General features: G+C 41.4%; 1 protein-coding gene across 4 annotated transcripts in view; it reads right to left on the reverse strand.

Moving 5' to 3' along the window:
• Positions 1-16,282, reverse strand: part of LOC122986693 (vacuolar protein sorting-associated protein 13B-like) — a 342,876-nt gene that overhangs the window by 116,065 nt on the left and 210,529 nt on the right. For all 4 annotated transcript variants that reach the window (XM_044358002.1, XM_044358001.1, XM_044358004.1 and 1 more), the window contains one exon: positions 426-629. In XM_044358002.1, the coding sequence (XP_044213937.1) occupies positions 426-629 (204 nt within the window). The remainder of the gene's footprint in view (positions 1-425; positions 630-16,282) is intronic.

The following is a 16,282-nucleotide window of genomic DNA, read 5'->3' on the forward strand; positions in this document are numbered from 1 at the left end:
GCTGTTGAGATACTTCCTTCTGGATAAGTTGTGGACTGACTGACCAACTGACATTTCCATCCCTGGAGCCATGCAGCTACAGTGGCTAAAAAAATGAAATAACGCTAACTTAATCCTGTAACACTGCATTTTGACCACTAGAGAGCTAGAAGTCAAAAAACAAAAGCTCTGAACTTATGAACGTCTCATGGCTAACAGGTTAGTTTTCTTTCTGGCCACTGTAGGACTATAAGTCCAATAATCAATAATGTTTTAGCTCTTGTTTAATCTGCCAAGTCTTAAAAAAATATACGGCTCTGTTTGGCTTGTTAAATGTTCAATTTCACCTCTCAGTCATTTTCTTTGGCTTACAGCGGTTTAAAAGAATGAATCATCTAGTATCTTTGTGTCAGTCTTTACATGCAAACACTGAAATGTCTCCTGACCTGCTGGCCATGTTCCACTCCAGAGCCGGGTTCTGGGAGCTCCTCTCACTCTCCGCTGATACACCTCCTTTGATTCCCTCTTTCTCTGGCTTGAGTTGCTCCCACTGGGCTGTGCCGATGTTGATGGACTGAAGGTCAATCTGGTACTGACGGTCCTCCACCTCTGAACCCGGGTCACGCAGGATGCCGAGGTTCAATGCACGTCTAAAGAGAAAAGATGGACAAGGGGTTTGGTTGAGTTACTGTACAAATCATGTAATGGGACAATAAGTCTAGGAAGCTCAGGCTGGGCTTAGCCTTAGAATTTTTAGAGAATGTGCATCAGGTCGCCAACATACATTGTCAGAAAGAAAGATTAGGCAAAGTGAAAGGGATTTCAGTTGTGTAATGTAGTATAGATGTTAGGAGGTAGTGCAAAAGTCACATTCTACAGACAGGTGTCTAAATCCAACTAAACCAAATGTATAAAACATTGAAATGTTTTATTTACTGTTTTGAGGTCACATTGGGTCGGGCTTTATAGTTACAATGAAGTACAATGACTCGGAGGAGGTGAACCAGTAAAGAGCTTCTGGCATCGAGCCCTAACCACTATTGACTGCTTTCTTCCTTCTGCTCAGTCCGTGGTTTAGTAGCACAAGTTTCTTACAGGATGATTTATGACGAAGCCTCTGGTACTTGCAGAGCCGGACCTCAAATAAATAACCCCACAAGCCTCAGGTGAAATCATTTGCCTTTTATAAAGTTCTGATTTATTCCAGCTTATCATGGGCTGTAAACATTGCTTAAACCCTGGCTGGATGGCACAGTAGTCTGGAGACTGAGGCTCTCTTTCTATTTCTGTCTCTAGAAACACAGGACTTCTACAGTATACACAAACTATAATATGGTAAAAGAGATGTAGAGATATGTAAGGAGTGGGCAGTGCTGTCTCTGTAGTTGAACTGCTACAGTCAAGTGAGCAAACAGTGTCCCATCAGCGCCAAGAAAAAATGATGTCATGTATTTTGCCTTTGAGAGACAAGATCCTGACGAATTCACGAGGCAAAAGGAATAATCAAAATTCAACATCTGCATATGACATCAGGGCTTTCGGTTCGTTATGATATGTTTATTTGTGCTGGTGAATTCAAATGAGAGCTTAAATGGTATAAGGGCTTAAAATGGCTACAGATGTAGCGGCAGCATGAGTAGTTTTATTTGTTTCGGCAACGTCAATGGCAATTTTCATATAGCGTTTCCTTTCCTTAGCCACACTGGAAAAGGCCTCTACCAGAGCGTGATGTTATGACAATAAGCACCAAGTACAAAAACAATGGCAATGGGAGATCAGAGGTGTGTAACTGGATTTAGCTGGCTTTGTTGACATACAAACAAGTGAAACAGATCCTTAATCAAAATTTGGAACCGCATTTATCAACAGAGTATAATATAAATCAAACCAAGAGCCCTGTAAGATTTGGGTGGGATGTGTCAGTCTAGATTCATTAGGGCTTTTGTAACAGTACCTCCATCACCCTCCCCAATCCCAAACTGTATTTTTCACATTAAACAAACCACAGTTACCTCATATGCTTTCCAAATTATCTCTTAACTTCAGCTTATTTAGGAGAGTTTCTTACTCATAATCAACATAACATGGGAGTCTGCAGCCAAGTCTCTGCATTGCTGAGCTGCAGGGTCATCTCCAATGACATAAATAAATATGATAAACATTTGTCTTGGTCATGCAGCCAGTGGAAACCGGTGTGATTTAATATCAAAAGACATATTTCAGCCAATCGCAGGAAACGAGAGAGCTTCATTTCTGACAAATGAGGAGGGGAGGAATTTTGGAAGTTCCCCTTGGGGTGCAATAATAATTGAAGCCAGATTTTCTTGTTGTACATGTGGGGGGAAAACACTGGCGGTTTGACATATTTGATTGGTCATGTGAAGACCACACTGCTTGGCCAAGAGGAATCAGAGAATGCCTTGGGAAAGCACGGCACTCACTGCCCACCATATACACGGACGAACTAAAAACATACAGAGCGAGGCAGGTGGAACACACCCTTCTGCTGGGTCTCACATGCCATTATCAGACATCTCCCTGCCACTACCATGTGGAAAATATGAAGAAAAATGAAAATAACAAGTCATAAATGACATGCTTTTGCAGATGAGGAAGGCAAGGAGGGAGGGAATGTAGAGGGGGGAGAGAGAGAGCAGGAGAGGGAGAGAAATTTTTCTCAAACACAAGTACTTAGTTTCGCCCTTGTTCCTGAGCCAACCTTATTTTAATTGCAGGAAAAGACCACAGAAACATTATTTTTTACGACAAAATTCTGCTATTTATAAAAACGGATCAAAAGCTCTGCAGTAAGAATGCTCTGTTTCATGGCATTCATGGCTATTATTTTAAAAAACATTTCTCCCTCTTCTGACACAATTTAAACCCAATTTGAGTCCGAAAAGCCACTGGGCCGATTTCGCATCAGAGCTGAAATATGAGGGCTCCCATCCAAAATTATTATGGCTCCAAGTCAAACCCTCTATCCAATTCAAGCCCTCCAGTGGGAAACTGTAGACAAAAAGTGAAGACATGGCAGTGTTATGTATCTAGAATGTAGGACTTGGAAAGAGCCATTCACTGGTACTTTATCACTGAGGAAAAAAAAAAAGATGTTCCAAATTCCTTTGAACAGAAGTTATGCAGACAAATTTACAAATGGGCAATTAATTGCAAGTTATGTTCCTCTGTTTAGCATTCTTTGGGTCTATGCATGTGCTGGGCAGAGCATCAATCATGATTTGTGTTATTAGGTAGACGTGTGGGAGGACTGGTGCTTAACATGTAGCAGATTTGGGATCGTGTGCTGAAGTGGTAATAAGAATAAAGGAGGGACCTTCTGGGCACCTACAGAACATACTAGTTATCAGACACATTAGCTAATGTACATGTATATACTGATAAACAGCAAGTAAGCACGTAGAGACACACACTGCTGCTGCTGCATGCCATGGAGCCATTAGGTGTAACCAGTGAGAGATTTACTTAGCTGCTCCACACAACTTTGAAATAAAATCCAGACTTGGAATATAGTATTTGCACGACATTAGAGAAAGAATTGTTAGAAAAATAAAGTGAAATACATTTAAAGAGCGCTACATGGATACAGAATCATATTGTACAGAGCCAATGGGAAAATAAGTAAAAGGGCTTGTTGAAAAAGAGCGAAAGTGGAATCTTGGGAGAGCCTGATTACCATGCTGAAGTTTTTAAGGCTAACCGTGGTTCAAGGTTGTAAAACAAACCACAGTGGGATCTGGTTGAGGCTCAGAGCCTGATGATAGGAGAGTGGGAGCAGTGGGCTGTGTTAAAGCCTCTTACGGAGGTGATCCTGTGGGGCAGGGTGTACCGTGGCCCTTGGCTTTAAATGGCCTCCCACCTTCCTCTCTCAACCTCCATCCAGCACCCCCATCCCCATCCCCTGCCCCAGGCCAGTGGTGCAGGAAGCACCAGGGTAATACCAAGCCCCGCCGGCTTCTGGATCTCGTCACACTGAAACCCGCAACCTGAACCCGCAACCCCAGACCTGTTTTTCACTCCATTTCCCCAACAATCACATGCAATACATGTCTGCTTACACGTTGAACAGAGGCAGGAGTATATGTGAATGTGTATGTGTTTAAGAGAGATGGGGGCCCTCTGTTCCCGCTCTCCTGGTAAAACATATATACTGAGTAGAAATTTCATTGAGAACTCAGGCCTAATTCGGCCAAGTCAAGCTAAATTAAGTTGGTACACAGATGTGTTATGTTTCATGAGTGTTCCATGTTCTTTGTTTTGAGCAGATCCTGACTACTGTATATTTGAACTGAAAGAACACATACAACGTGAGTTACTAACGCTGCAATTACTGGCTGTGTCATTTCATTTTGTGGCAAGGTCTCAACCACTTTGCTCAAATGCTAACGTAACATCCAAGAGGCAAAGTGTTTTTGTGAGACCAGCATAAATAGTATCACTCATCCATAAATTATAAAAAAAAAAGACAGTGTTGAACTGAGGTTTCGATATTCTTTCTCAGTGGCTCCAAATGTTATTAGCCAAACACCATTAGCACCCAGCAGTTCCTCAACGGAATTTCTGTTGTGGAGAGGCCTAAGCTGCACAGTGGCTTCTCAATCAGCTTGCTATGACTCCCAGTGGCTTAAAGCGGAGTCCCACTGGGCCAATGTGTGTACCGAGGGGGAATTCATACGCATTATGATTCATGAAACTTGCAATTACTTAGTAAGTTAAGCACCCCAGCCTACGGTGGTCCGCTCTGAATTGCCAGAAATTCGGCAACTTCTGAGCTGTGGATTTATGACCCCAGTCAAGTCCAATTGCTGTTAATTTGCATCTACCAATTATAGTAATTAAGGCTCTGAATTAGAATGCTGAGCAGCCCTCGGAGTGAGAGGGGAAAATGATGTCGTGGAACATGGCGAGTCAGCAGAATATAAGACCCAGTCACTCAGCGCTGCTACTAAAATGATTTTTGATGACTGGAGCGTTTTCAACAGGAGTCAAACACAGTCACAAAAACAACAAAATATCCAAGACAACAAAGCTGCAACAATGCTCCAAATTTGTCACACTTGGCAATAACAAGGTACTTACTTGCGGGTGTTTTAAGCCAAGTACAATAATTCCAGTTGATAGTTGATTTTTTCTCACTGGCTCAATACACAGTAAACACAAATTGCAGCTTTCCTGCATTGTGTCTAGGCCTTGATGTACTGACAAATTCCCATGACAAAAACTCAATAATCTTTTCTTTTTTAGCCCAACACAGCATTACTCATCTCCACTGCTGCTCCCAACAGAAGCCTGTTATTTATTAGGCTGATTGCACTTTAAAGACACTCATACTTGACTAATTATATCATATTTACACAAGATCTTAGGAGGAAACTATTACTTCTATATACAACACAAGCAGGGCTTAGCTCAAGCTCATACCACCCTCATGGCAATGGTACATGAAAGTGAGGAGTTGAGAGAAAGCACTACAGAAGAAGGCCCTTTGTTTACAATGACATGGTGTATACCAAAAGTCAGTGTTTGCACTTTGATTTCAACATATCTTAATCGCAGGAGTAATTTATCTCCTTTGCAGTTTACATGTCAGAGAAGTTACATTGTTATAAACATAGTCGGTATGAGACGTGTTGCTCTGAAGACACTGGCTAACATGTGCTCACCATGATGGCCTGTCAGTCTGGCCGGTTTAATTTATAGGCTCATCGTGCACTAATTCAAAATCTGCTTCTTGCATTAGAATCCCATGTTGCAAAGAAGCCATGTGTGAAAACTGAACAGATCTTTCATTTGGCTTCAGCTGATGTGTGTTTCATGGAATTCACACATGCCAGTGACTATTCAAATTAAGTTGCTAATCTTTCAGTATATTCCATGATTCATCGTACAGTAAAAAACATACAGTATGCAACAATCACATAGTGGATGGTGACTCATTTATTAACACATTATAACAAGAAAGCATTTTTAAAGCCGTATAATATCACATATCCTTGGCTGTACATCAGTCGAAATGTTGATGCAACTCCAAACTTACATTTCAGTTTGAAGTACTCTGCAGTTTGTCCCTCCTAATAGCGCTGCGAGGGCCATTTATTGAAAAGCACATATGTCGTCCTCATCTCCACTGCTTGCGCTCTGCTTCGCCTTAAAACACAGACACACGCGCGCACACACTTTGCCTGGTCTGTTTAGCCTTAACTGTGTTCTTCTCCTGCTTCTGGTTGCATGTAGCTCTAAGCACGGAACATTCCTGGGTAACAGGGACAGTAATTCACCGGCTTTTTAAGGGCACTGACTTTTCACTGGATTCCTTCATACAGTAGATACATCTGCAATGGATCTACTGAAAAGGGCACCTTGGATCCTCATTTGTGAACAACTAAAGTTGTGGCTGCAGATAAAAATCACTGACCGATTTGCGTGTGTGTGTTCACATCAGTTCTTAAGAAATTCTTCTACAATATACGCACTTGAAATTGCTGCTGAGAATTACTAGGAGTCATCTCTGTGTTTGTGTGCGTCACTGCAGGACAAAGCTACCATTTTTCCCATAAAATTGAGTGGGCTCGTGCTTGTGAAATCACTTCCTCTGTTAGCAGCAACAGATTTGATATGCTTCCTCCCTGCTCAGAAAATGGACATAATGCTGCTTTTATAAAACTTGTCAGGCAGAGTTTTAGCAGCGGGTCCCTGATGTAGAGGTGTGAAGGGAATGCCTCGTTGACTTCCTCAGACCTCAGATTGAAACCAGATTTGTGTCCCCACCAAGCAATTTCACAATGATGTAATCACACCGCCATTTTAATTTGAGAGGCCTTATCTTTAATTAATCGCTAAACACATGCGTGGAATAGATTATTCATAACTGGCTGCAGTAGGGAACATGGCAGGGGTAGCCAAGGATCTGGCTTGCACTCATATGCAGTCATTTTCATCAAGCTAAAGTAGACCAGGCACATACCTCAATGCTACTTTTACACTAATTAAAGGAAAATAATCCTTTCGCTAGAGGAAGATTCCAGATCTAAAGTCTCTCCCTGTTCTCTGGCAAAGCAGTCGGCATACTTGCTGCTGTGATTGACAAAACCTGAAGTGAATCAAACCTCTTTTGAAACATAAAGAAGTCAGAATCACCCAGCACCAAAACCATTTATTCCAGCTGACGCAGTTTCAAGTAGATAGACGATAATTGATGATACAGCGAGAGCAATGCTGTACAGCTGCACCTCACATGTTGTATTAGACATGCCTTCCAGACTGTCAGAAAATACAAGGACTAGTGGAGCATACTCCTCTTATCATCCCCAAATCTTGTAACTTACAACTGTTGAGCAGAAATACAATGGAGTTTTCAAGTCCATTACACACTACACATTGTCCAGACATGGACTATGGCAAAATTGTAACTTTGCACTATTCATTAATACATAAACTCACAGGCACATGCAATATACATTCACTGTATGATATGAGTCTCAAACCAAGATGGTTACAGTCTTCTGAACATTCTTTGTGATTTACTTCTGCACATAAATTGTTCAATCCGTGCTCTGGCAAGGAGGGTGTTTTATGGAGCTGTAAAATTAGGCCCACTTTATGGATCCAACAGCATGAGCCACTACTGTTTTTTCCACTTGATATTGATTAAAGGGGACCTATTATGCTCATTTCCAGCTCTATATTTTTATTCTGGTACTCCACTAGAGTAGCTTTGCATGATTCAGAGTTGAAAAAAACTCCTTATTTATCTTACACTGACCCTTTATGCAGCCCTTCAGTCCAGCCTCTGCATCTAGCAGTCTTAGTTCCTGTCTCTTTAAGGCCCCCCTCCTGATGAGCCTACTCTGTTTTGATTGGCCAGCTTTCTGGAGGTCTGCCGAGAGGCAGCTGTATCAGAGTTCCTGCTGATGCAAACTCAACATTTACTGCTTCACATTAAAAGCTTTTAAGTGACTAAATAAGGGGAGACTTTTATTGTGAAGAATTTACAGAAAATGAAATGTGGTCCTCAATGAATTAGCACAACTTCATTAGCAGCACTAAAAACCGGTCGACACAACAAGATATGGAGATACAGTGGAAACCGTTTACAGTGATCACGTCTCTCCAGGTCAAATAACTATAAGCGGATGATTATTATGACCAAATTATGCAGATTACCATCTAAGTGGCATTTGTATATTTATTACATGAATATAAACTAATGAAATTGGCAGCTTCGGTATTTACAGAATTTTATTGACTGTTTGAAAATACAGTACAGCTGTTTCAAATGGTTGTTTCGCTGCTATATCTTGTTGGCTTGTTTTAGACTACGTTTTTCATTGAGAGAAAATGACTATCTTTCTCCTGTCATGATTTCAGTGTGCACGCAGCTCCAGCCTCAGGTAACCAGCTGGCAGCAGACGGGGTGTGCGTTTAGGTGAAAGTTGAACCAGAATCAACTTTTGGAGAAAAGTAACGCTGTGGTGGCCAATCACAGCTGGTGAACAGACTGATTAGAGCTGTAACTCTGTCATGAGGGAGGACAAAAACATCACTAGGAAGAGGGGAGGACATTTCTCCTCGTTTGATAACGTTACAAGTGAAGTTAGGCTTTGATGTTGTCTTCCTGACTCATTGAAAAGAGACGAGAGAGAGAGAGAGAGAGAGAGAGAGAGAAGCAGAGGTCTAGCGAGCTAGAGAGTGGATAAGGAGAGCGAGGAGTGGTAGTGAGAAAGCCAGTGATTGAGAGGAATAAGAGGCACGTCACAACGCCTGATAATGGTGCCGCAGCCGCTAATTGCATGTCATACGTGTATCATGGGAGTAAAATAGAATTACCGCAGATTTCAAATGTTTTTCCATATGTTTTCCTGTATGAAAAGACCTAAAATGAACACTGTAAACGGACTACTTGATTACTATAAGCAAATCATTCAAACAGCATTTGTATAGGAATGATTCTGTCCCGAGCTTTTTGATCCATATAAACGGTTGATCACTGTAACCGTGATCACTATAAGTGGTTTCCACTGTATTTGGAGCTCTTTGTTCAGCAGCTCAGTTAGAAATAATGCAGGGAGGAATAGTACAAGCAGAAACAGCCACAGTGATGATGATGTTTTATAAAGAGCTGCAGATGAAAGACACACCTCCAACAGGTACAGTAAACAACTTGTTTTACTTTGCCCTGCTGTGTAATGGAAAAACACTCGCAGCCTGCCAGCTCGACTTGAGTCATGGCTCAGTGTGACTACCCCCAAACAATGGAGAGATGCCATAATGTTAGCGGAGCAGAGCAGTGAACTCGTGCATTGAGCATGGAGCAGATGACCATATAAAGAAATCTGTCATGAGCCGATGTCGGCTCGGGCTGAAAGTAGAAAAAAATGTTAGAAACTGAGCGTTCAGAGCAGTCTGAAGCCGGTGCTTTTTGCTCACAGGGATTACTTCTACATACATTTATCTCAGTATTTGACACTCAAGCCACGTTTAAAATGAACATCCAACATTGTAACATTATATATATATGACTGAAAATAAGGAAAAGCATAATAGGTCCCCTTTAAGCGGTTCAGTATTGCCAAGCTGGTTCACATTAGTATACACATAACCTTATTGTGTGTATTTTTGAAGATGCTCATTTTTATCTGTGAAAATTAGGGTCTTTGGCAGAGAACTTTGAAGTTGATTACACATTGTTTACAGCAATTATTGAATTCTGACAAATGTTTAAAGCAACGAGATTACATATCAAGGCCTTATCCTTCTTCAGATAAAGAATGAAAATTTTCCTAAACAAAGTCAGGGAAATGATGGCCATATTTGATTAGGTTAACGTATGCTACAGGTTTAGCAGACAGGCTGAACAAACATGTAATCGGATAGCTAAAACAGTAGGTCTTTCTCGTTGACGTTTGCCTCGACCTTAAACAACATTTTGTTCTAATTCAAATTTCCTTCCAGCAAACAAAAGGCAGAGTGAAACAAAATACAACGACTTGCTGCTGGAAGCTCCCACATAATGGAATTAAAAACTTATGTCTAAATCACAAGCTTTAAGGAGAGACAGGTCGGACTTTGAGAATATGAAAGCAGCTTAGAAAACCTCTGGTGCTGCCCAAGACTACAAGAGACTACAACCGCTTTCTCATGAGATAGTGTCCAAATACTTTTATGTCAGCAAGGAAAAACAGCATAAAATAATTACAATAATCTGGGGCACACATGCTTCCTACATCAGCTAATTCTTCCTCCTCTGTGAATGACTGCGGAGCCAGTGTTTATAATTCTGAAGCGGATCTCGCATTCATCCAAACCGCTGAGTGTATTTATACAAAGTGACATTTCTATATGGGAGATTTCCCCCCTTTTCCCCCCTCTAACTGAGGAAATCACATGGCGGGAGTCAACTCCTGTGCTTATCTAACTCCGCTGGTGATGCTGTTGATTTGGGGAGGGAGGAATGAAGAAAAGGTACAGAAACAGGACATGAGTTTAGAAAAGAGAAGGGGACATGAAAAGATTAGAAACAACAGAATGTGAATGTTTCACAAATGCATGTCAAGTAAAAGAAGGGAAGAAAATAGACTGGGATGTGAGCAACTTTGCTCTGATGATACAAACTGCATAGAATGGAGTATAAACTTGGGGAAAAAAATGTGCCGGAAGTTATCCAGTATCTGGGAAAACCTCTCCACACAGTGACTGTATATTCATATATACTTTCTTAAATTAAAATGACTGAAAAATATCATGTTAAAGCATAGTTCCACGTATAAGTCTATCATTCCTCCTAGTAAAAGAACATCAGGAAACACGTCAACACAAATCACAGTCCATCATGGCTGTGACTGTTGTGACAAGTGATGTAGTCAAATAAGTTGACATGTCATCACACCACTATTCCACTGATTCATTTGCAAGTCAGATGATCCAACATCTGTGATTTAAGTGAGGTGAAAGTTCTGCTCACTTCCTGTGTAAACATATACTGTGAAATAAGGGGTAAGAAAACGTCCAAAAAGATTACGGGTAATTAATACAAATGTCAGATGAGAAGAGATTGGTGTGATTAGAATACCCTCACCGTCTATCAGGTTGCTAAATATCAGGGATCTTTACCAGGCAGGAGCTGGAATAAAGGCTGTGTTCAATCAGAGTCATCTGGAGCCTGTCATACTGTACATGTGCAATGACAGTGCTCTCTAAGAACCAGTTGGAGCCTTGTTGTTTCTGTTTGTTTGGTGGCACTGCACCTTGTTCCAATAAGGAAGAAGAGACATGCTGAATGTGAGAACAACAAAAGGCAGAGAGAAGTTGAGAGAGACGTTAGTTACAGAAAGGGACAGAGGAAACAGGGTGCTGAGGGAGATACAGAATGAGTATAAAGATTTCAATTAAAGTGATTAAGAAATGGTGTACAAAACAATAAAAAATACTCAGAGATAATGACAGAGAATGTAACAGAGAGACGCTTTTGTGTGGAAATTAATCAAAATAGATTCCTGTTGCAAAACTTCACCTCTAATACCCTTCCCTCCATTACTCTTCTTTTATCGTCCTGTCTACACATCATCTTAACATAATTTCTTTACTGGGCTCCACAGCAATTTTATTCTCATCTTTTAGTATCCTCCTTCACTCTCTCCTCCCCTTCCTAATATCTTATTCTTTTTTCTTTCCCTCTCCTCTCTTGCCAGTCAGTGTTTTGGTACAGTGACTCCAGAACAGTGAGAAGGAAGTGGCCCCTGCGGGCCAGGCTCCTGACAAACCACAACTCTAAACAGGCAGTGCTGTGAAAATATGGCATTCAAATAACACAATGCCAAAACTTCTGACCACAATGCTGACATCCAAACAGCTGCAGGCACTGAGAACCTTTAATGGGAAAAAACAAAGAGAAAGAAATGGATACAAAAAAGGGACAAAATAATAAAGAAGTAGCAAGAGGGGGGTTAAAAATCAAAAACATGCACAAACTGAACTTCAGTAGTGTCTGCATTGAGCTGGAGACTGGACTGGTCCTTGGTTTTATTAGAACAAAATGAGAGATCAGAAAGACATGATGCTAACACGACAACCCCTTGAGCCTCTATGGAATGGAGTTTATTCCCACTGCTGCAGTCTTTAAAGCATTCATACAGAGGAGCATAACGCATTGCAAGAGGCTGCAGCATTGACTGTATATAAACATGGATGTCATGACAGCTCGTCAAAAGTGAAGCCAAAACATCCCGATTACCCCCTGGTGGCTGGCTGCAGTATAGGTCACGAATCCTGCCCCCTCCATGTTAGCGGATGGGACATGAGCCAAACTAAAAAAATCAAAGTACACGTCAAATAAATTTTTCCTAAAGATGGTTTCTGTTCATTTAGGTAGTTCTTATCACGCTGATGTTTGTCCAAGTGCTCATTTTCTGATAAGTTTGTTTTTAATTAGTTATTCGATGGTATAAAAAGAGGGTTTGACGTCATGATTGACAGCTGTGACGCGGCGAGATGGCTGTGGGGGCGTGTCCCGCTGGCCGCCATCCTGCCACCTGACTACTGCGCACACTCTGGCTCCAAATGGGATCACACAAGCAAGATGGCAGTTCCTAGAAAGGAGATATTTTGGCTTCACTTTTGCGTAGCGGTAGGAGGTGGAGACACGTCGTCCATATTTATATACAGTCAATGGGCTGCAAGGAGAGAGTGAGTGAAGGATGGGGTAGGAAGGGAGGAAGGAAGAAAGGAAGGAAGGACAAGAACAGGGGAATGAGTAGTGCTTCTGTTGAGCAGAAAATCTGTTCAGAGAACATTCCAGGTGTAAAGAATTAGAGGAGATGGCACATCAAACGGGGCTGTACTCGGCCTCTTTCCTGTAGCCCTGGTGGCAGGAAATGCTCTACAGCATCCTGTGAGCTGACCAGAGAGAGACAGACGAGAGGGAGCAAAGAGGAGTCCAAATAAAGTGGGAGGTCGAGAACAGAGGAGGGCATATGTAGAAAATGTTCAACAACATCCTGCAGAGAAGAGGGAAAGTATGGGACAGAGAGGGTGGGGGGTATAGTAGGATACATGAAGACTGAACCATGTAGACTAATACAAAGCAGGCATGATATGAGAAGCTGAACTAGGCCTGTTTAAGCTGGATGGAGAGGAAGGGGAATTAATTAAGGACAGAAAAAAACATGAATTTACAGCAACGAGTACATTAGGTTAGGATATAAATTTGGGTGGGTTTAATTATATAAAACAACAATTCTCCCAGAACTAGTAAAAATATTACACCAAGGTGAAATTTTTCACATCTCAGCTCACTTTCATCTGTATTTCTACATTTAGCTTTTTGGAAAGGTAGGATCCCTCTGTGGTACTGTAAAAATAACTGTGATATGGTGTGTGTGAGATAATGATAGTATGTGTCTCTGTACAGAGTGTGCATGTCAGGTTGTGATGTGTGAGCCTCTTGTCTCCCTTTGCTGTGTGTCCAACATGTGCCTGTCAGCTGGATCTCTCCCCTCAGCCTTCAAACCAGCCTTCTCCCCCTTAAAAACTCTTATGTGGCTTTAAAATGCTAATAATATCAGTCCATTACCAGGCTACACATAATGTGAGGCCTTAAAAAAAAAAACTCCTTTCAAAGCGCTTCAAATGCCGTCTCAGTTGTTAGAAGGGGAGATGGAAAAATATCAAGGGGGAACAATGATGCTTTAAACACTGACTCCTCGTCATTACTGAGGAATGGAGGGAGGTCTTGCCAACAGTTGGACATTTCATTTCAGCATAAATATATGGAGCAAAGCATATTTGCTCAAGTTAATAATTTTTGCCCCGAATACATGCGTGTAACTAGAGCTGTGCATGCGTGCGATGATAAAGTGACAGGGGTGGGGTGCTGATTGGAGGGCTGTGGTGTGTGTGTGTGTGTGTGTGTGCGTGCGTGCGTGCGTGCGCCCGTGTGTGTGTGCATGTGTTTGTGTGTGTGGGGTAAGTTATGGAGAGAAGAAAGGGGACCACCACAGTAGAGTTGTCTACATGGTGGCTTCACATTTCTCTCTGTGGTTCTCTCAAACCTGCAGCTGAAGTAACATGAATGACACACACACACATACTGCACCCTGTAGTAAAGCTTCAACCTCACACTGCATGTACCTGCCATCCTGACAGTCTTGATCCCATGGATAAGATAAAGCTGTGGCGAGTGGGCTTGGACGGTATCAAGGTGTTACGACGTACCAGGGTACTTAGAAATCCCGAAGGTATGATTTTCAATACCGTCAATAATATAGACGCTCCTCAGATGTTGTGAACAATGATGTGTGTTCACAACATCTGATTTTCTTTTTGAATGGATAAAGTACTGGTGTAAAACCGACTCATACATGGAGTGTTGCATTATGGGTTGTTTGTAGCCTTAATGTTGCTAGGCTAGCGAGTGTCTTAAAGTCTGTTTTTGACTGCTTCCAAGAGCCTGGTAGGAGAGCGTGTGAGTATGTAACTATACTATGATGTAAGTTATAGTCAGAAAGTATTTTTCCAAAAAAAAAGTTGGAAAAGGGGGTGTCATCTTATAATCAGGGTCATCTTACATTCGGCCGAAACAGTATTTCAGAACCAATTATTTTATAACATGGTGAAATGTATGAAGATATGAAAAAATAGATACCGCCCAAGCCTAGTGGTGAGTTTAATAGGATCAACACTATTTATAGAATCACTTTCTCAGTGCCAAAGATGCAGGATGAGAGCACAACCATTACATCTTAAGAACACGGACACATCTTGGTCAGAGGGTCCCTTGTAGAGACAGTAACTAAACCTGTGCATTTATACATTCACAATAAGTCATCAGCTCCTTTAAGTGTAATAAATGAAGGATCTGCTCCAGTCTCCATTCAGCTCACTTATTTCATGCAGATATTCAAAATAGCACAACATAAAAAGTGCTGGGATCCACCTTAAATGTGTGTCCTTTACCAACATAAAAACCTGCTGTATATACTTACAGAGGTTTTAAATCATATCATACTACAGGTGCACTAATCTGGATGGTTAAAAAAGTGACTGCTTTAAGATCTTAAAGTCATAACAAAGGATATTAAATGGTCACATATTGTATTTGTTTATTGAAGAAGAAATCATGTTATGAAAGATGGTCTATAAATAGCAGAACAATAGGCTGTTCTAAAAGATATACTAAAGTTAAAAATATACATGAAACAAGCTATTGTGGAGGAGGATGGAGTAAAAACAACTGGTAAAGACCAGGAGGAGGAAGACAGTTCTGAGCCCACTTTAGTGCCAGCTTCTGGTTCTTTCAAGTCTGGTTGGGCCTCCTGGGGTTGTAATGTGCCTCTTATTACACAAGCATTAGGCAATTATGCCACTGGCTTTTCATTGGTTTCCCAGAGCCACAGAAGAGCTTGTGGCTTCACACATGGACATGTGAAAGCATCTGCACATTCTTTCTTTCTTGAGGTTGACTTCCTTCTTTTCTTGAGGTGGGAAGGACACTACTGATCCCACACACACACATGCATACATGCACGCATACATGCACGCACGCACGAACACACACACGCACGCACACATGCATGCATGCACGCACACTTACGGAAATACACACATGCTTCTTAACAGATGCATATACTGTATACAGAAACACAACTTTTCGGCTGATAAAATATTAAACAACACCACACAACCACATTATTCTGTATAATTAGGCAAAGAACTGAACTGTTGACAACTCTAACAGCGCTGCATTTTAACTCCACACAAAACCTCACTGCTATAAGAGAAAAGTTGCTATGTGAACAACTTTCAAATTTATCATCTTAGGCCTTGCTTTAATACTGACATATGGCTCAGGTTCAGCTATTTTGATGTAAATCCTACGGAAAGAAACTAGACAAAGTGGAGACGCACTGACAATCAATACTGTACCACTGAATTCCCCTGATAGTCCACCTGGCCTCCGATATGCTGTGTGACGGGCCAAACAGAGTCTCCCTGTCAGTGCAATGACAGCTTCAAACCAACCACACAGGATGCCAGAACATCAACATGTCATGAGCAGTGAGAAAAGGAACAAAAACACAATAATGTGCAAGGCTGGGATTTGACTACACACACAGACACATGCACAAAATATATGCACGGACAATTTCCCGTGCACACGCACGCATGTCACACTTTGACAGGGTAACACCGGTAGAATGTATCGCATGCTGCAGTGGAGCACAGAGTTTCCTAGTTTATGGTGTGGGTGTATTCTTAGAACCCTTATATCCTGCTTCAGGATGAACCATTT

Source organism: Thunnus albacares, chromosome 8, assembly GCF_914725855.1.
Source record: "Thunnus albacares chromosome 8, fThuAlb1.1, whole genome shotgun sequence".
Lineage (NCBI taxonomy): Eukaryota > Metazoa > Chordata > Actinopteri > Scombriformes > Scombridae > Thunnus > Thunnus albacares.